The 21,917-nt window shown below is 38.4% G+C and overlaps 1 protein-coding gene across 2 annotated transcripts in view; it reads right to left on the bottom strand.

Moving 5' to 3' along the window:
• The window catches only part of LYRM4 (LYR motif containing 4), a 93,179-nt gene that overhangs the window by 30,952 nt on the left and 40,310 nt on the right, over window positions 1–21,917 (bottom strand). Inside the window, exon 3 of one of the 2 annotated variants that reach the window (XM_080338687.1) lies at window positions 16,947–16,970. The exons of the other annotated variant lie outside the window; for it this stretch is intronic. Coding sequence (XP_080194813.1) covers window positions 16,953–16,970 — 18 coding nt within the window. The 3' untranslated portion in view covers window positions 16,947–16,952. Of the gene's footprint in view, window positions 1–16,946; window positions 16,971–21,917 lie in introns of those variants that run through there. 2 annotated transcript variants of the gene reach the window in all.

Here is a 21,917-nt window from a genome sequence, read left to right on the forward strand (position 1 = left end):
GATTCCAGCGTGCTCATCGTGGGCAAAAATAACAGCAGTACAGCTTAGCAGGAAAAGCACGTGGGGAGACAACATTTTATAGGACAAATAGAACAGCTAGCAGTGGTTGTTTAGCTCTACTAAAGCCCAAACTCATGAATCTGAATATTTGTTATTATAAAGGATGTAATATGCAGGAACAGTCTTTTTCTACAGACTTAGTGGGGGAAAAGGTGTAAGTTAAATCCTGTCCTCTCAGAATCCTTTAGCAAAATTACCATGGGCTTTAGGTGGGATCAAATTTTGCTTATGGGATAATATTTTAACTTGGTTGTATGATTTTTTGATGAAATTTGAGAGAGAAAAGAATTTTAAATAGAGATAATTCAAACTGTTCTATCTTAGATTATCTAGAAACACAGAGGCTGCTTCAGCTCAAGACAAACCATATGCCTCAGCAAGTTCAAAAGTATTCCTGTATCCAGAAAATAAATATAATTGGAGGGACTGAATTCACACTAGAATTTTCAGGTTTATAAGCTCACCTACTCACATCTGTTTACCTTGCTGACACTGAAGAACAAGGAAATACACCTATAAACCAAACAGAAACTACCAAACTGTACCAATAAAAAGGAGTTTTAAGAGCAAGACAGAGGCTTGTAAATGGTAGATGAATCAATAAGACTGCGGTTCTTCATGGAGACTAAAGATCAATAAATGACCCTGTATTATTCCAGTGATGCTTGTAAAGGATTTTGTTAGCATTCCAGAGAAGATGCGATTACAGGGCCGATCAGTACTGCGCGACTTTGTCACACACTGCAATAAAGCCATCATCTTTAATTCGGCAGCCAAAAGATTTTCCCTTGTTTTTTGTAGTAATGTAAGAAGCATTCAGCACTGATGATGAAACAAATACAATGAATTGTAGGTACTGTGCTCTGAAGAGTCTTGATCAAAGCACTGTACAGCCCAGAGCCCTCCTAAGTTCTGCAGAAAGTTTCAAAGGTTCACTTACTATGAAATGCTGCATTTAAGCCGGTTGTGTGTTACATGTCATTATAAGTAGGTCATATGTTGATCTTCTGATTTACCGTAAAAAAACTGTCATCTTCATGTACTGTCAGCATGAAATCAACATGCTACTTTTGTGATAACTCCACAAAACTGATAAGACTAATTTTGGCAATGGTGGACAGACAAAGATAGCCATGCTACTGCTTGCTTATTGTGCTGAACTGGCAGAAGTAAAACAAGCCGCTGAGAGAATCTGCATCTTCTTTACTGTCGATAAATCCATTTCATGGCTGCAGAGAAACACGTCTGCACTTGGCAGAGCTCTACTTAAAAAGAAAGACAAAAGTATCATTGTTTTAGTGGACATTACGGAAACATAACTCCCAAGTGAATCTGACGCATTACTAACACTCCTTTAACTGCTGTCTAATGATTTCTGCAGACATGAAATGGAATATTTTAATACTATTTTCAGCCATCTGTGCTGCTTTTTCTTTCAGCTCAGGTTTGCCAAAACTGTAACGAAAGTCCCTGCTCTTTATACTATCACATGCTTCTTAGTATCAATACACCAATTAAACATGTCACTGGTGTCCCAGGTACTAGCTGCTGAACCTTCATGCTGGCAGAAGCATACTTCAGTTGTGTATATAGCTAGAGCCTGCTAATTATTAAGCCATCCTCTTATTCTGCTTTAAGGTTGCTCTCAGCAATAAAGGGAATTCAGAAGGAAGCTTGCACAGAAGTTACAACATGATGAGAGGATGCAGAAGGCCATCTCTAATTACTTGTGTGACCACATGCTCTTGTCACTGTGGAGAAGTTAGGGTTTTTGGAGTGCATCTACACTGACATTTTACTTTGTATGTGGAGCGCACTTGTAAAGTGAATTTCTTCATCTTCCATGCTTAGCTCCACATTGTGGCCCAGCGTCTCGGAGTGCACAGGGTGGATTCGGCTCCAAGGAAATCACCTGGGAGATCTCCAGAACCATGCCAAATGTGCTCCAGCAGTAACTCAGCATTAAGCTGTCAGGCCTAGACAAGAACTAATGCACAGTAAAACCACAAACTCAAAGCATACACATCATGTCCTTGACACGAAGTATTTTGCTTTACTGGTATGTTCACACACCTATTTGGGGTTGTGCTGCTTGTAGCGAGTTCAGCAGCTCCTTCTGTCACCATCCGTTATTCCTTAATTATTATGATACATAATTTGATGGCCATGAGGTAAGGGAGATAACTTTCTAACAAACACTAAAAAATAAATTGATGAGTAAATGACACCTCTTCTCTTCCCAAATAATAAAACAAGTTACTTTTCAGCTCCATCAGCTTTGTTGATCCAGGTCACGCTTACTTTGACACTGAAAACATGTTAACCAAACTATGCCCTGAAGCACATTTATAAAAGTGCCACAAAGCCTTCCAAAACAGACAAGAAAGTTACATTTACAACAATTAAAATATTTAATCTATTCACAATAGAGACGATTCTAAGTAGTAGCACAAAAAGTGGGGACACAATATACAACAAGTTCTGAGTCAAAAGCAACACTTCAACTAGCAATGCTTTCAGAAAGATTCACAAAACCTTGTAGAAGTTTCTCTTTGGAACAGAGCCTTGCAGTAGAAAATTACTATGCTCTTACTAATATATAACCTGCTGTCAACTGTTGTTCTACTTAGTGATGTACTATTATTTTCTCTCCCTTCCCTGCATTCCTCACCAGTTGAGAAAAATGAATAGCATGTAAGCTAAATAAAGGAAAAATTAGAAAGCAAATATCTTTATGCAGATAACCAGTATCATCTCAAGTAGTGCACCCAAAGTTATTTGCACACATAATTAGAGAAAGGCTGCTACAAATGGAGGAGTCAAAAAAAGGCTAACTCACAGGCAGCAGCAATGGCATTGACAAATTATTCACTGTAGTAGAAAGGGAATATTTAGAAAAAGGCTTAAAGATACATATGGAAAAAAAAAAAAAGTGTTTTATTCTTCCCTTTAATGCTGTTCCTTTAAAGAATGGCAGCTAAACCCAGAACTAATACATATAGCTGAAGGGGATTTCTGTACAATGCAGTTGTCACACACAAACGTGTATTTCATTGCTCTGGTAGAGACGTATGTGTGAGCTGCAATGGTGCTGAGCAAACCTCCTGTTTTCCTCACAATTCCCTGGATGAGGCATGTACTTTTTTATTTTTTATTTTTTTCTCCTGCCTTAGGGCAATCAGTTTCACCACACAAGCTTTGTCATTAAGGACTTTTCCCAAAGCTAATTTATAAACTGTTTTTCACATGCGTGTTCCCAAGGAGCACTTCTAGGACAACACGTGGCCTGACAACTGTCAGCACACATGAGAGGTGTAAGAAGTTCCAACCTTCCATCTGAGTTAAAGCAAGCGACCGCACCTGCGCAACAAGTCTACCCTGATGCACAATGAAGTGAGCTTACTTAGGTACCCCTATTTTTTATTTGCATTGCAGCAGGCTAGGGATGTACCTGCCGCTGGTTATGCGCCTCACGTGAGGCAGCAGCAACTTCCAGCAGAAGGATCTGCTCCACCAAACCTGGCTCAGCTGCTCTCCTTTGTTTGTACTCTCAAAGCTCTTATCCAACCTCACCTCTACCTCAGTTTAAATATTTGTAGAGTGCCTTCTATAACTAAGTAAGCTAAAACTACCGAAAGTGAAGGAAGGAACAATTTATGGCAAGTGAAGCGAGGATGATGGGGAAGGAAGAAGGCTGGGGAGATGACAAGTGCAAAAAAGTAGGAAGACAACTGGGTTCACAAATTTTCTGTTTTGGCAGAAAAATACACATCTCTATTAAGTGTCATGGTCAAAAATCGCAAGTTCATCAATTATCACTCAAGTAAATCATGGCATAGATCTGTGCCTTCTTGAAGTTTTTACTCAATGTGGAAAAGTTAGACTAAAGCAATAATTCTAGGTTAGTAGAATGTGAGCTATCGTAATGTTCAGCTATAGGCTTGTAGGGGGAGAATAAAAAGAAATTTCACACAGTATTCCAATACCTATGCCAATACCATTGACAAAAAAGACACTTGGCAGCATCATGCACTAAATATATTGAAGGTGCTCATACCTATTTAATATGCCATATTGCTTCCTCTCAAGCTTGGCCCAGCTGAGAATGGTCAGCATCAGAGGAAAATCTGAGTGCTGCAAGAAAGGCTTTTAATGATTTTATATGTGATATCACTTATTTTGAGTTAGTCTTGGCAGAATTATTACGCAGAAGCAGCGGGGACCACTTCCCTGCTACCTTTAAACCCTGAGAAGCGATGGCCCTGAGCCTGTCCCCACTCATGTGGTTGGGTTGATGTTTCTCTCTGTAGCAGCGCAGTCTGCCCTGGGCTCCCCCTCTGCAGTGAGCCCCTTTGGAAGTGGTGGATGCTCTGGTCTGGGGGCTGCCTAGATGCCTTCACTGGGAAACCAACCTCCTGTTTCTCCAAGGTGGAACTGCTTATACCAGCGCTACTGCTGAAAAATGCTCTTTCTATACCTTTGATTGAGCTCCACTTGCATCTTTCAGAGGATGAAGGATGTTATTCCAGAGCTTTTAAAAATCAGTGGCTGCCATTTGACGCATGTTTTATCCTGTTACTGGTTATCACTGTCACTCACAAAAAGCAGTCAAGCCCCTTCCTGCAATTTCTCCTCCCCACTCTGCTCCTGCTGACAGCAACATCTGTACAGCTGTTTGGAGAAGTGACTGGGAAAGCAGCCAGGTTAATCCCCAACACCACTCTGGTATCTTGTCTGGAAAAAACTGCTTCCTAGCCAGCCTGACCCCTCTTCCCATGTACCACATCAACTACTTTCACTAACACAAGGTGCCACGCAGGACTGTAGTTTCTAGAGGCATTGCCAAATTAGAGCTCTTCTTCAACTACAGACTGATGGTTGCAGCCTATCCCCATGAAATCCTTCTATGGTTTGAAACACATATCCTGCATTTTCTTCCCTGAGCTGCTGAGTGACGTGGCTTAATCCTACATCACAGGCGCATCTCAGTGAGGCAGCTAATTGATGTCTCTGAAGCATCCAAGCTTCTGCTCGAGAGCAAACAAAATTCTTCGGAATACCTCAATATCAAACGTACTACACAAGATCTCATTTTTAATTGTGTTCAAACTGCAAGAAGAAAAAAAAAAGTGCCAAAAGTAACAGTTTTCAGCTATCAAGAAAGCAATTAAAGCAACAGCCATGCTACAAAATAAGTTACTTCTACTACAACAAAGAGGCTTTTTATGGAAAAAAGTGCAGCAGTTTTAAAGTATAGCCAGCATGTTTTGCAAACATCAATAAAGAAAGCAAAATTTGTGCCCTTGGTGGCAACTGTCTGTTTGACAGTAGCAGGAGCCTTTTCATTTTGCAGTATATCGGCTACTACTTTGCATCTAATATACTATATTAGCAACAGCTATCTTCTATGTCTGTCTTACCTGAGGAAAAGTATTGTAGAAAGCACTATTGTATAACAATGTTAGATCCTTGCTGTGCATTTTCGTGGGGGTTTCTTCAGATCGTTACAGGCCATTAACCTTTCACTTCAGGTAAGTAATGAACAATGACTTTTCCAAGAAAGGAAATCAGCTGTTACCAATAGCAACTCTACTTTTAAATACATGCACCAACCTCCTGTGCATGCACTTGTTATTTTTTTTTTTAAATCAATTCTGGAATGAAATAAGAAAGGTTTCCTTTGGCTTCACCTTGAGCTGATAATGAACAAACCCTCAGTGAAGCCTACTCCCAAGGAAGTCTTCCTTACTAGCACTGATTAAAAATAAAATGAACCTTCTACTTCGGAAGTGAGATGTATTGCTTCCTGCTCTCCTTCACCAGGGTATCTTGTAATTGGACCAGTGCTAATTGGGCACTTCAGCCAAACAATTTAATTTAAAAATGAATAATAAAAAAAAAAGACTCCCGTTTCCCTTGGTTTCTGACAGTGTTAGTGTCAGTGACCAACACCAATATGCTGAACTATGAAATCAACACAAGACCTTAATTACGCTGAGGAAAGTGCAGGAAAACCCTGGTGGGTTCTTTCTTTTTCATTGTATTTATGTACCAGATTAATATAAATTTTCAAGCAGAAAACACGAAAGTGTTTCTTAAAGAACCTGCTCTGATTGACATGTCATGTATAGCAGTAGGATGGGCAGAATAGTGCAACTAACGCAGGTTGAAAATTGTCTCTAACACTGATGTGATTCTGTATCTGTATCAAATTATCAACTATAAAACAGGTTAACATTTTTTGTCTGACATCAGGCCGTGTCATTTACAAAGGAGGTGGTAAAAGCTGACAGATTCAGGACAGCAAGCTAGAAGAAACAGAGATATAATTAAAAAGTAGGTTATTTCTTAAGCAGACACTAATTGGGAAAGACTTGCATCTCTCTGGTTTTTGTTTATACATAATGGTGCTCAAAACCACATTAATAATACCAGGGAGCCAAAAATGTTCTAAGCAGCTGAGGGAATGCAGTAACAGCTAATACTTATTTTTCCTTTCCCACACTGCTTCATTCTATCCATTAATTCACCTTTAACCCTTGTGCCCTTAAGTCTTCTCTTGCTTTCATCATTTCTCCTACTAACAGGGCCCCTTCCTCTCCAAAAGCAGCAGCTGTGAACTACTTCCTTTTAACATATCATTTCCAAAACGAATTTCCTCCAGGAAGGGGGCACCCACCAGCCCATCTCAGCAGAACATGTAAGATCCCTGGGGAGGTGCTGGAGAATAAAGAAGATCTTGGGGAAACAGCCTGACATCTTCTCATGCTGCCTTTCCCTTTGTATTTTTTGTATGGCAAAACCACTAAAAATAATGCACTGAAAAACTGGATGCTACTACTTCCTTCCTTTAATTCCATATACTGGCATTCATAATTAGATTTTGTTTATGAATTTGAAGACAGATTTTTTTTTTCATGTTAATATGATGATACCCTTTAGTTTTCTACTAAATACTTATAAAATTTTTGCAGCAGCAATATATAGTTGCATGATGCTTTGATGCTTTTTATTAAACTTAATTTATACTTCTTTAATATTCTTCATGCAGAAACTAGGATCCAGAAAACTGCTGATGGGCTGCATTTCTAAATTCTGTGTTGCCTCAAATACTAACTCAGTAAAGACTTGAAAAAAAATCATAATTAGAAGCCTCAAGAGATCAGAGAGATTGCTATTTTAATCTGTTATGGAAACATAGATTCAGAAGAGACTTCTGACACCAGCAGTATAAAATCCACAAGCCCAGAAAGGCCTTTTTATTTTTCCATAGAATAAAATACATAATGCCAACATACAAATAAAAAGTCTAAAATGTGTAACCAAAGACACAAAAGATGACTTGACATTTATCTGCAGATTTAAACAAGGCTTAGAGCACATTTTGTATTTTCAGACCTTCTGTCATATGAATATAATTAATTTAGTTTCAATCAATCACTTCTGTATAAACATGAAAGAAACAGTTCCCACTGGATTCCACATTAATCATTGCTCTGAAAGATCATTTAATTACAGCAAGTATTAAATACATCAGTATATTTCCCCAAAATTGTTCTGCATTCTCCCCAGAATTTTCTGCCACGTTCTGTCTTTGCATGAGCCCCCTGGTTCCCTACTAGCATCTAGGGATGCTTTGCCTGCAAAATAATATATGAATAAAGATCTATGCTTTTCAGACTGCCTGGTAACTATACAGACTGGCTACTTCCCCTCCCCAAGTCCTCCAAAGTGGTTCGCAGAAGAAAATGACAGAAACATGACGGTGTCAAAATATTTGCATAAGAAACATTTTGAAGATTGCCCTAATTTCCTTCCTTTGTATGTTCAGTTAATCATCTTACAACCCAGTATGAGGATGCTGACTGGGTACCCTCAGCTGTAACAGTGGCTTGAACATGTCATAGTTTCCCCGCCAAGTTTAAACAGCGTGTGATCCCACAGACCTGTGGATGCTGATGTAAACTTCCAACAACAAAGGACCAAAAAGACCAAGCCACAAATGGCAGGCTTTAGGCAAGATACTTTCAGTGGAATAAGTAAAAATAAATCCACTGCAACAGGTATATTAGCTATTCCTATTGTTTACCTATGTATTTGGAAAACAAAGTACCCTGCCCAGCCTTTTTTGGTTGCTTGCTTTAAATAAAAGCAGAAGTCACCTACAAAAATATAGAAAGTGAATACGAAACAGAGGGCAGCTACAAACTTTTGCAGTAACTGAATTACATCACCACCATGAGCAAAGCCTAGCATCAAAATTACAGGTGGTACTTTTAAAATTCTGATTTTCAATCTAATATTTTTTGCTGGTGTCATAGTAACATCAACTAATACAATGTAATCTCATAATAAAGATAATGAAGAATAAGTCAAGTTCTTATAAATCAGTTGTTCTTTGTGTGAATTTATATTTAGCAGTAAATAATCTCAAAAAAGAAGAAACAACTCTTTATGCACTGGTGTGTCTTTGACAAAAGGGATTGCTCTGCTCGGGAATTATTTACAAAAGTGCAGATAATTACTCAAATCTGTGCCTATTAGTATGGGTACAATCCTATGAAATGAAACTTTATCTGTTTCTTGCATTATGTAACAGTGATGTTAAAATAATTTGTTGTTATACAGAAAACAAAACTGCATCAGGTTGGGTTTTATATTACACACATGGTTCAGTAATTTCCCTGCCTACTTCCTCGGTCCCCAGAGGTGCCTTTCTGGACTGAAACCATGAAGTAGTTATACCACAGTGATTGACAGGGTGCTGTTAAACAAGTAGTTTAATTTGTTTAGGGTGTTTTTGGTTGGATTGCTCAGCTGTAATGATCCCCTTGATGTATTATAACATTATAGTTCTTAAAAACCACAATTCACTGCCACAGCAGCACTGCTATGCCAATGTGATGACCATCAGCATGAAAAATTCTCCTCCAGTAATTTACATTCAGAAAGAATTGCAGGTTTCACTGCAGGTGTAATGCCACACCAGATTTCTGAACTTGTTCCCATTCACATTTGAAGCATATTTTGTTTCAGCCAGCAGAAACCTTCTAGCATCAGTTGTCAAAAGCCACATTATAGCTCCATTAACAGGTGTTTTCTCAGATATGATTAAGGATTAATATAGCTCCATTGCAGAAGATAAAGCTGCCTTAAATCAGCATGTATGTATTCACTGGATTATCATGTATTCAAATTTTGTTGATGATGTTAAAGAGAATAGGGTAGACTGGGAGGCTTCACTGAAAACTGCTGTTTACTTCTATGCACACTGTATAAATTTGAAAGCCACTGCTACTACATGTAGAGGATGCAGGAAATCCTGTAAGCAAAACTGAGATCTAAAAGCAGTAGATGCAGGCGTAGCAATCTGCGAAGAGAAACATAAACGTTCTTGCAGTACTACAAAAAACAAAAGCACACACATGCAATAACCAACTGCAGAAGATATAAATATGTGTGCGGAGAAAGCGACCCTACTTCTAAAAGGGTCAACGGGATATACATGGTTGTGGCAGCAGATATTGCAACCTGTGGCATAATAACTAAAGATGACTTGTACATCTGTTAAAAACTTGAGTGATCACCAGCTAATAGCTCAGTGTTGTCAATGGTTTCAATGGGTGCCAGGTTAACAGCAACAAACAAAAGGTTGGTAAAGAAACACACAGCTCTCCCCATTCTTCAAAGCATCTGCCAGCCAAGAGGTGACGCAACAGCCTGGGCATCACTGGGAATACCTCCCTGCGTGGACATGATCTGTGTGACAGTCGCTCCACAGGAGATAATAAATATAACAGTTTTTTCTCATACATCCATCATCACAAGGTCAGCAAGCATTTGCCACAATTTGCTGAAAAAAACATAATCTGCGCTATTTTCTTCCTTATTCTTTCTTTTTCTGTGTTCCTTATTCTACATCGAAGCACTCTGAAGAGGTGTTCAGAACTAGCTAACTTTCTTGTGTACTGGAACAAACAGTTACGCTTTCTACACATACAAAGAACAATATTTTGCTTCTTCACAGAAGTGCAAAAATAGTCTCAAAGTGATCATTCAGGGAATTGCACAATGTGAAGGAGGCACCCTTCAAACCCAGCTTTAGGAAACAAAAGCATGGCTGTGATTATTTCCCTCACACGGCAAGAATGACGCACACTTCTTCATGTTCTCCTCCACGCGTTTATTCTGGAATAAGAGCTTTTGTTCCCCCTTTAGCCTTTAACTGTTTCCTAAGTGAAAAATGGTGTGCTACAGGAAAAGGATCTTTATGTTAGGCTAAGAACTTCAGCCAGCTTTGCCCTTCCCTGCCTGGCTGTATTCACAGCGACACCTTGCATTACTGAATCTTGAGCAAGCACAAAGTGCCTGCAGAAATGCTGCTGATTCAGAACTCTTCACCTACCATGGGACAGCCTGTTACCACCCATTTCAAACAGGGGTAGGTGGCCATGCAGGACATACAGCAGGGTAGCAGCAAACCTCTCTTAAAATTCCTTTTTATGGATTTGGGAATTAACTTTTTTTTTTCTTTGAAAGAACGAGACATTAGAAAGTCAAAATCTCTTCCCTCACTCACAAGACATTCAAATAATTTGTAGTACGATTACTCACTTGAATCAACCATAATGTTCAAACACTTCCTTCCCTAACTGAAATGTCATCTATACTGCATACTTCATGACTGAGCGTAATCATTTAGATGAATTTTTGTACAGCATTAAGGAAAATGTGACCCAAATAATAAAGCGAGTGATGAAATTCCAACGCCCTTTCCTGAGCTGAGCACTGGCAAAAAGCTGCAACTCCCAGGGACATCGCTCTCCCACCTAAATACCAGACTGTAAAGGTATGAATGATGATTGATGCTTCCTCACCAGCTTAAAAGATTCTGGAGTGAGGATGCAATCAGAGGTTTCTGTGATGGAACAAGTAAAAGTGACAGAAAATGCTTGAAGTCCCTGTGGCAAAAGCATGCTAAGTTTGTACTGAGGATGTGAAGTTTTTACTTTCTCTGAGTTTGGGGATAATGGAGTTTTTTTAAAAAATGTAAAAATATGTGATGAGTACATTTCTATGGCTATTTATAAAGTTCAAAAACAAACTAAAACCCATTCTCATAACAAATCATATGAGCACAGTATTCTATTAACTCCATTACAGTCATATTGTGAAACAAGTCACCTCTCAAAATGTCTGAAAATAATATTCACACATTATGTGAAATGTGTGATACTTGGCTGTTTGGATTGAGAAATGTAAAATTATTTCAGTTGTGTTACTTATAAATAATTCCTTTGTTTTTAAAAGCATGTATAAATAACACAACACTTCACAGAGCTAATATTTACTTTCTTAACTGAAAGAACTATTAAAAATAACTGGAAAGTTTAGTCCTTTGAAAAGATTACTAGTTTCACGATATGACTGAAATGTATGCTGCAGGTTCTCTAATGAAAAGTGAAATGAGAGTGGGCTATGACTTTTTTTTTTTTTTTTAATGGACATCACATCACTACAAACACTGAATACTGATAAACAGCCTTTTTCTTTTCAATAACTTGCTCTACATACATTTGCAGTGGGCGTCCAGAGGAAGTAGCTTATGTGGAAGGGGGATCTTGGAGTTTCCAGGCAAACGGCATCTGTAGGACAAGTTTGGTAAATGTGGCGTCACCCACAGACAGCTCTGTGATGCTGCAGAGGTTTGATGCCTGTGCCTTGTGAACAAGGAACCAACATGATTCGGATATTCCCAGCAAGCAGACAGGTGATCTTGCCTGCTACAAGCAGCAGAGGAAAGATTCATGCTGGGCCCCAGGGAGGAAGGGAAGAAATCATTGTAGGCCACAAGTCGCCACGCCAGAAGAGGACCGTGTTTTGAGCACTGACAGACAAGCAATCTGTGAAATGATAAAGAGAAGGAGCAAACTGCTGCAGCTCTAATTGGGCAGACCAACATTTTGTGCACTAATGGTGTAAGGGTTTGCATTAATCCTGAGTCCAGCACGACTGACTGACAGAGGTGTGAAGTGCTCTAGCTCCATCTCCTCTGAGCATGATAGAGTCATTCAGTACCAGGAACAAAGTAGGAAAACAGTGCTGACAGATGGGAGAAAGGAACATGATACTGCAGTATTCATGGTCCTGCTCATCAAGCTGGAAGAGTGACAAAACCTCTGGTCCTTGAATTTCCTCATTAATACTTACTCAGCTTGGGTAAGATCTCAATTTGCCTCAAGGCTAATGAGCCTCATGAAGCAGCTTGCAGGGCCACGATGTCTTGAGGCAAGGCCAGGAAGGAAAGCCCATTCTTGGGATCCATTTCAGCTGACCAAGACTCCCTCCAGGACAGTAGGCGGCAAGGTCTCTTGAGAAAACACCAGCCCTGTCATCTTGGTAACTAGCATGAACAAGTCTGAGAGTGAGCCCGCAGAAGGTACTTCTGGCAAAGCAACAACATTTGAGCAGAGACCTAACACCAGATACACAGCAGGAGTGAGGAGGAGAGAATTGCTCCTCAACTACAAGAAACAGCTCAAAACGAATAGAAACCGAACGATCACAGGAGAAAAATCAAAGCGGAATGAAACAGGAGCCCTCCTGCCCTCAAAGCCCAGCTCCAGTCCAGGGTACTTGAGAGGAACTGTGATGTCCATCGTAAAAGTTATGCTGTGTATCAACTACATCTATATATTATTACAGTTACCAACAGGACACTGCTGGGGAATATTTCCCATGGATGATCGTACTTTTAATAGTACATGTAACAGAATATCTAGAATACGAAGTTTTGTAATGACCGCAGCAAATATTTTAGGTAAAAAATTGAAAAGTAAAAAACCAGTAATGCAAAATTCCTGTAACTCTGTTAACACCCTCTTGCAAATATTTACACATCAAAGACAACATATCAGTGAGAAAGCATCAAGCTTGGAATGAAACAACACTGATGGGAGAAAATAAATGGAAAAATATGTCCTTTTGCTTTTTTTTCCACTTTCCTGGCTTTGGATGTACACACTGTCAGGCTTCAAGCTTTGTTTGTTTTGTGCAGGGTACTGGAATCCTGTAAGTGTTTATGTGTGCATGTGAGAGTGTGAACGCACAGCGAAATTTAGTAGCTACACAAGTTAATAGGACTTTTAAACTACAGAACTGTTCCTCAGCTTCTACTGTTTCAATTTCTCATTCCTTAAAATTCAATAAATCCAATACCAAACCATTAACAACTCTGTATCTGCTTCAATAAATAGCATTTGATTAATGACAAGAATGACATGGGCTGCTACTACCAAGAAGATGCTTGCAGAGCAATGTATTTTATCCTTCCTACTGGAAAAAATATTGTTTTACTGAGAACAGTACTGTCTATCAAGAGTAGACCCACAGAATGGAAATTCAAGGATGCCATTACTGTATTTGTGACCTATTGTGAGGGCTGCATAGATCTGCTGGTTTTTATCTCCCCCAAGTGGTCAAGTGAGCTTCTAAGTCCACCTTAGAGAAGCAGCTTCCTCCCTCTCTAGAGCATCTACAGAGTCAGATGAAAAGGCTTTATGGTGGACTAGAAAAACTTGAAAGCTGATCAAACACTCATTATGAGGGTAGAAAGTACAGGAAATGCACAGTCTCGAAAGCAACTCAGTTACTCCACATATTCCGACATAACCCCTAAATTTAATTCCTAACTCTCTTTTCAGTACACAAGTGACTAAACTACAACTTGAAATAGTACCCATGTCTGACAGTTTACAAGTGGGTTTCATCACCTTGATACAGATTTGCTAATAATTTATAATCCAATATGTCTTTGAAATAACTAATATTTCAAGCACCTGCCATCAGAGGTATCTGGACCAGTATAATCTCATTGCAATTAATAGCCTCAAACCATTTAATCGCAATCAATCACTGCTTCTCAAACAACAGTGATTACAGTTACCTTCCATTTTTCTTTAATGTCTCCTGTAAATTATAGCGAATAAACAGATAGCCTTCACACTTTTAGTCATATGTACGTTTAAAAAGTGGCAACAGGGTATGGAAAAAGAGGAGGAAATCCTTACTGTTATTTTAGCTATACTCTAAATCTATTACAAACATTAACGTAGCTGTAGGCCAGTTTAGACAGGATATAAACGACTGTCCTCCACTTTGGTCTTTTCTTCAATCATTAAAATTTACTTAATATTAATGAAAAATACTTTATAACCCTAGAAGCTAAAAGCGTCTCTTTATTCACAGAACAATTACACCTCTGGCTGTATCATAAATTATCTACTTTGTCAGGATGACATACTTATAACCTTATCTGGAGGACCAATCCTAGGTATGAGAAAAGAGATTTGTTTTCATGCCTAATAATTGGTAAAAATGCTTTGCTGTTTATCTAAGTTGTAAAGAGTGCTCTTTATTTATGGTTGTCAAACATTACCAGGATCACTAGGAAATCCTTCAAAGTCACTGAAAAATTTGAAATAGGGAGTTGCCATTGGTGTTTGTTCTTACTGCTCACACACACTGAATTTCCCATGAGATATATATGCAATTTTGTGATTGATCTTCCCAAAGAAAGGTCTAGCTGGAGGCAGTTGCCTTGGACTGGGAAAAAAGCAGTCACCAAACAGGCATCTTTCTCATTATGACAGGCAAGGGTTGCATTGACAGTGATATTAAAACACTTTTCTTGCCTTGTCAAAGGTGCCCCGGCAACTGGGATGAAACATGTACAGCATTCCACAAACTGAAGTTCAAAAGTACATCTTAGCTTCTACTTCCACTGGAAAAAGAAAAAAAACAAGGGGATTTTTGTGGAAATGACTCAGGAATTACAACTTTGGGTACAGGTATAACCTTATGGATCCACTGCTGTTTTATGCCCACAACTTCATTTTTGATTTCTTATGGCAAATGCTGGATTCTACAACAGCTAAGACCAAGGAGCTCTTTTACTCAAACTCTCATTTTCACCCTGCAACAGTTTTCAGAAAAATTCATGATGTTGATTGAAATTCCAGTGTTTAACTATTCCCAAAGCAGTATTTTCTCCCACAAAGTAAGAGCAAGATCCTTCCTAGATCCAGTAAGGAACACAATAAAGACTCATAAATAAAAACATCCTTTTGATTTAAAACGATTTAAAAGATGTTGATATTAACAAATAAGGCTAAACTAAATGTGCTTAAAATCTGAGAGATGACACGGATAGAAATCTCTGCTAAGTAGTAGTTCAATGTCACTTTCTACAGCAAAAATAATCTGTAGCACATATACCATACAGCCATCATGATTGCTTTTAAGAGGGAACAATGGAAATTACAGGTTTGTCAAGCATATACCATGAGCAAAGTAAATACTGGTTTTCTGCTTTGGATAATTTACACATACATAATTCCTTTTAAAACATTTGGAATTTCTTTATGTAACAACAAAAATAAGAAACATTACTCCTGCTCAAGTTCCCCAGCCCTTTGTGTATCTATACAATAACGTTACCCTTAGTTCATTGTAGTAGTTGTTGTAAAGTTTCTTTGTAATCCATTCCTGTGTAAAAGAATTGAGTGTACAGGTAGAGGAACAAAACCAAAAACGAAATTCTTAATGCACTACTGCTATGAGTAGCTTTTAGTTCTGCAAACTAAATGGGTCACTGTTGATGTTTATTAATACGTTAGTGCAAAATAGTATTACCACTAGCAATTCAGGTTAGGTTTGCAGCCATTTCCAACATATGTCAACTGTCCTTCCTGGCCTTCAACCTTAAGAAAAAACAAATCTGAACAGAAATGGTCAAACATCACAAGAGAACAACCACTGGATCTCACTTTGTTCTTATTGCATACAAGCTGAGCAGCAGCTGTCGGTTGTGTTTGTCCTTTTGTGCATCAGATACACAAAAGAAAGACTGACCTAATTCTTAACCAGCTGCCTGCCCCAGTACACAATCTACAGAGGACTTTGTCCCTACTGGGCCATGGAATTGGCTGGAAAAACAGTAAGGTGGGTAAGTGGCCTTTAATATTATTATATTGCGCATTTCTCCTATATAAGTTTTACAATGAATCTGTACACTGACTGTGTAGAACTTAAAAACTGTGCAATATAATAAAAATGCCACTTACCTGACTTTCCATAATTTGTTCTACAAGAATTCAGCCTCACTAGTATGCTAAATATTGGGATGTCATAGGAGAGCAAAGAGTCAGTCTTTTGACAACGAAGAATGTCATGTAGCCTAAAAAAAAATTACAAAGGTTTTTGCTTCTCTAAAGGAAAAAGCAGACTATATATATATTTTTTTTGTTTGTTTTTTTTTTGTTAAGCCAATCATTTAAGTTTTCTTTCAAATGAAACAGAAGGTATTGCTACCACTTTCTGCCACTCTTTCATGAGTGTTTCTGCCCCTCCACATACCATTTCTATATTCCTTCAAAAGAGATCCACTCATGTTTTCTAGAAGTTTTTTCTACACATGATTTCTGTGTTGATAAATAAAGATACCTCCAATAGATACATCACTTTCTAAATCTATTTAAACCATATTCAGGGGCAGGGTAGGAAAAAGGGTAAGAAGGTTGGAGGAATTTCATAGCCAGACACAGAAAACTACTGTGAATAACCAAAATAATTATTTCTAAAACTACAGAAAATTTACTATAACACTGTTTAAGTGTTCAGTCAGGCTCATATAATTAAAATAATAAACCCCTGGATCTAGAGAATGCACCAGGCCTGCATGTGTCTTGACACAGCATGGTGAGTAAAATTATAAGGAAAACACGACTTACAGAGGGCAGGACTAAAAACCCCTACCCTAACAAAACCAAACAAAACCAAAAGAATCTTACCAAATCCCAGAAGACCGAATTGCAGTGTGCCATCAATAAAATTTACACATCAAATTTTGCCTAAAAAAATTAAAAATCACTTACCCTTTATGTACATACATTAGAAAGAGATTTACTAAATACTGATATATAAAGTATCAGTGAACAATCTAAGATCCTCTTAGTGCAATGAAAGCTGAATTGGTAGGAAAAAGTAGGTTCTATTTTCCGCAGATGTATAATATACTTTACCTGTATTCAGCAATCAGGCTAGACAGATGGCTAATGCGCAAGTCTACAGCATCCTTTGACAAGGTGTAAAGAAACTTCAGGTGCAGAACATTGTATGGAGGCAAAATTCAGCCACTTGCTGACTGAGATGTGAGATCAATGAGAAAATTAGTAACATTTCTAGCCTGACACTATCTGTACAGTGGTGATTGTAAGATACTGTTGATTCTTCCCAAAATAACAGTTTACAATGCTTTAATTTCCTTCTTATTCCCAGTATCACCAATTCAAATAAACAGAGCTCTATCACGTAAAACTGCATTAGCTGTTTTTTGTGTTAGACTATAGCAATATACTTTCCTGTGACATTACACAGTATAGCAAATAACATTTCTTGCCTCCTATATGAGGTACAGTTTTGCAAAGATAGGTGCTATTGAAATAGCAAAGGCTAAACTTCAGCTTTATATACAATTCTATACAAATTCACAACAGAATTAAGAATACAATTTTACTCAGTATTCAATAACCAGAAAATACCCATTGTGCTTCTGCAACGTCTGGCCAAAATCTTCCTGCATTTGGTGCATTTTAATGATAATCAGAAAACCCATTACCAATGCTCACAAGTTTCAGAATGATTTGCTTATTAGTCTATTGCTTATTGCTTATTAGGGTTTCCATTGCCAGAAGCTTAATGGGAGCAGAAGTCAAACCTGAGGAAGGACGAAGTAAGCTTCAATTTCTTCACAGATTACATAACAACTAAAACAAACTCTTAGGACCCTTGAGAACTAATTCAAAACTCACATGACCTTTAAATCCAAACCACTGTAAGCTCTCTAAAGCAAAAGTAGAAAAATCTAGAGGACATTTCCTAAGAGGAATATACACTCACAGCACCCAATACCAAAAAGTGTCTTCATATTAAGCGAGCCCTACACTGTCTTTGTTATATATGCAAATGAAGAATTACCTGTTTCAAAAAAGGAGAATCCAAGAGAACAGGCAAAGATAAAAAGGATAAATGATGTTCTACGCCACTGAAGTTTGCGGCAGAACCAGAATTAAAAGGTGATTTTTTCTAAGCTTCTGTTCCTTGAAACTAAACACTTAATTATCTCATAGCCTTTGCAAGTTTCTTAGATATTCCAAAAAAACATGCACAAACATACATCACTTTCCCACTCAGCAACAGCCAAAGGGATTACATTATTTTACCCTCACAAAGGTTCATTAATACCACTTAAATGTGTTATTTTATCTCAGGAGAGACCCTTTTTCCAGTGTCATATTCTTCACATTCATTCCTTAGCCACAGAACTGCTCTCCATGCATCCTCTTTTGGCAACAACCATTTAGTATAGATTACTGCAGAAACATCTATAATCAATCTGAAGTTGTGTTACAGGAGCATGGTCCTTACATGTGTGTTTCAGCCTTTCAAATGAAAAGAATATGCGAACAACTGTGCCACAGGGAAAAAAAATATCAAATTGTTTATTAAGAGGCACGTTATAACAGCATCTTTTTGTAGCCTTATAGTAAGTGCTTAAAGACAGCTTTGAAAGAAATGTGTTCCCATGAGAAAGGGCTATGCAGCAAACACATAACTCTCTCTTACAATGCCTTTGAAACTTCTGGGAAGAATAATGCATTGCATGCCTTAGCCCATGTTTTCCAAAAGACTTCTGATGAAAAGAAAGTCTGAGTTTAGCTAACAGTTAAAACAACCAAATACTAGCACTTACAACTTGTAAAGATCTTATGGAAAAAAAAAACCACACAACCAAATAAACAACAAAAAACAACAAACCCACATAATACTGAAAACGACAACAATAAAAAAACCTTACCACATATTTTAGATAGAAAAGACTATCTGAATCTTCCTAAATACTCAAACAACAACAAAAAAATCTAGCATGAAATCACAAAACACTACAGGAATATTAAGTATTTTGGACTTATGGTTCTAGGTGTCAAGGAGGCTGCAAGGTGAAGCTGTCATAACGGGGGATTTCCTTCCTCCCTGTGATGTGGTTCCTGTGGGAACCAGAAGTTCATCCCACAGGGACTCAAGAAAGAGCTGTCCATCCACAAAATACAAGGTGGTACTGGTACACTCTTCATCCTTCACACCATGTGTGCAATAGGACTTCTGCATCCCATGCCCAAGTCCTGGGATAGAGAGACCCTCACTGGCTCCAGCTGTGGAGTAACGCCTTGCTTCTCCTCCCCGCCTGAGAAGAGGTGGAGAAGGCAGATGTGGGACCAGGACAGGGGTGCAGATTCCTGCAGGGCAGAGAGGCAGCAGCATTGGCAAGGTGGGCCAAGCACCACCCTGAATTGTGTAGAGTCACCACCTCGTCACTTTGGCATCATTTGGTGTCACATAAAGTTTGAATCGTTTTGCTGTCTATCTTGGTAGTTGTCATGGTTTGACCCGAGCTGGCAATACAACCACGATAGCTGCTCACTCACCCGCTCCCCAAAACAGGAGAGAGAATCAAAAGGGAAGGGAGAAACTTGGACTAAGATAAACACAGTTTAATGAAATAACAAAATGCTAATACACTACCAGTAAATATATATAAAATAGAAATAAAATAGAAAAGATACTCAATGCAATTCCTCACAAAATCTGTTCACACTGAGGAGCCAGTCCCAGGCAGCAGCACCTGGTCCTGAACAGCTGATCCCAAAGAGACAAAAGAGCAAAAATGCAGAAGGACCCAGAGGCCTCAGCAACATGGCAAAAGGCCGAACTAAATGTCCCAAACAGAATTGCCCTGGATGTGACAAAAAGAGCAAAGAAGAACACAAAAGAGGACGAGAGCACCTGAAAGAGAGCCCTGAAGATCCCGAATATCCTTAAATATAAAGCATGATGCTAATGGGATGGAATACTCTGATTCGTCTGGATGTCAGTCGAACTCTGCCCCATCTCTACCCGTTTCCTTACTACCTGTGGGCAGAGCACTCAGATTGTCCCTGGCTCTCAGACCAGAGCAATTAAAAACATTAACTCTGTGCTGGGGTGTTATCTCTTGTTCTCAAACTAAGTCCAAATAATGACCATGCTAGCTATGAAAAACAGAGGTTTCTAACTGCATGAAGAAAATTAACTCATTTTCAGCTACATAACTGTAACCTTCTTGCATTTCAGTTCGGTTAGTAACAAACAGAAACAAGCCAAACCTACAGCACAGGAGGACAGTCTGCTAACAAGAACAGACTGAATGTGCTTAGAAACCCCAAGTTTAGTGCATGTTTTACTTACTACAATAGCAATGAAGTGTTTGATTCCAAATATATAGTATCACAATCCAAATATTTGAAAAGTGATTTTTCCATTCTTACCATCCCCAAATCTCCTGATGCTTTCACAACCACAGATAAACATGACGATAGTGAATTTTCAAACCTTCAAAACCTGAATCTCAGATAAAACCCAGTGAAAAGCTTTTTGCAATAACCATGTTTCTAAAAATGGCCCAATATGTCAACATACTATAGCAGATATTTTTACTAAGGTTGTGAGTTTGTCTCAATGGGATATTTGAAACAGCATTTCGGCATCATTTCAGTCACAGTCTCCTGAATGTGATACTAGAGAACAGGAACATTAATGCAAGAAATGTCATCAACTCCTTCTCCTCAGGATTTTTTTGGCACTTGAAGCGTGCTGTTACCTTGCTTGATCCAAACCAAATACAAATGTGACCAAGAGACACAGACTGGCAGAATAGTCAGTTGGATCAGGGCAAATGTGGCTTCGTATTTCAGGACTTAGTGCCCTCCCTGCCTCTTACAGAAACCTCCTTTCAACCCCAAGCTTCTCTTCTACCTTTTTATCTTGGATTGAAGGATAATAAGGTTTAAGATTAAAGTTTAAAATCATCTGGAGGTGGATGAGCACACACATGGAGCACCTGAAAGAATGGAGAGCACAGCACAGTACCTAAATAAGGACAGACTCCCCAGAGCTGTTTAAGATAAGAACAGCATTGCAAGGGCAGCTCCAGTGGAGGTAAAACCTCTATGTGCTGTTCTCTTCATGACGAACACTGAGTGCACAAAAAGCACATGAAATATTTACAGCTTTGTTTGCATTTTATCTTCCAGTTGATCCTGAGATTAACAATTGTGCCATGACACCAAAGGTAAAAGTCCAGTTGATCATATGATGCAGGACTTGGTAGTCTTCCCAGATTTACCCAAAGTCCTAGCATTTTCAAATCTGCAACTGATTCTTTTAGTATAGGATTATTTCCAGAACAGATATTGCTTAAATGGATCTCAGTGACATGAAATTTACATTGTCTCCCTCGATGTGATTTCTACCAACTGCCATGCTCATACAATGCTATAATAGAGAAAACAAATAGAAATCTGAAATACCCCCATTATTACTCTGAAGAAATAGCACTAAAATATTCTTTGTGTTAAATCAGGAGATGAAGGTCTCAGTTCTTCCAAAAATTTTAGATGGGACTGCATCCAATCTGATGGGTTCACAGTAATGAGCTGTTCAACACCATTCTTAAGAGAGAGAGTAGTGAAGAAAAGAACATTTATAAATAAGTGTAACAATATCACAGGTTAAAAGGTCAGGTTGAAACACCAAGTCTTTCTAATACCATATTCAAATCTACTCAATGCTTTCTGTGCAATGAAAAGAGATAAAGCTTTCTATTACCACAATGATGGACAGTCTGCCTAGAAATTAAAAAAAGCACTAAATTTCTGGCTCCATATTTAAAAAAATCCCAGATGTTAACTTCAGTGAGTATG

This window comes from Nesoenas mayeri, assembly GCF_963082525.1.
Source record: "Nesoenas mayeri genome assembly, chromosome: 2".
NCBI classification, from domain to species: domain Eukaryota; kingdom Metazoa; phylum Chordata; class Aves; order Columbiformes; family Columbidae; genus Nesoenas; species Nesoenas mayeri.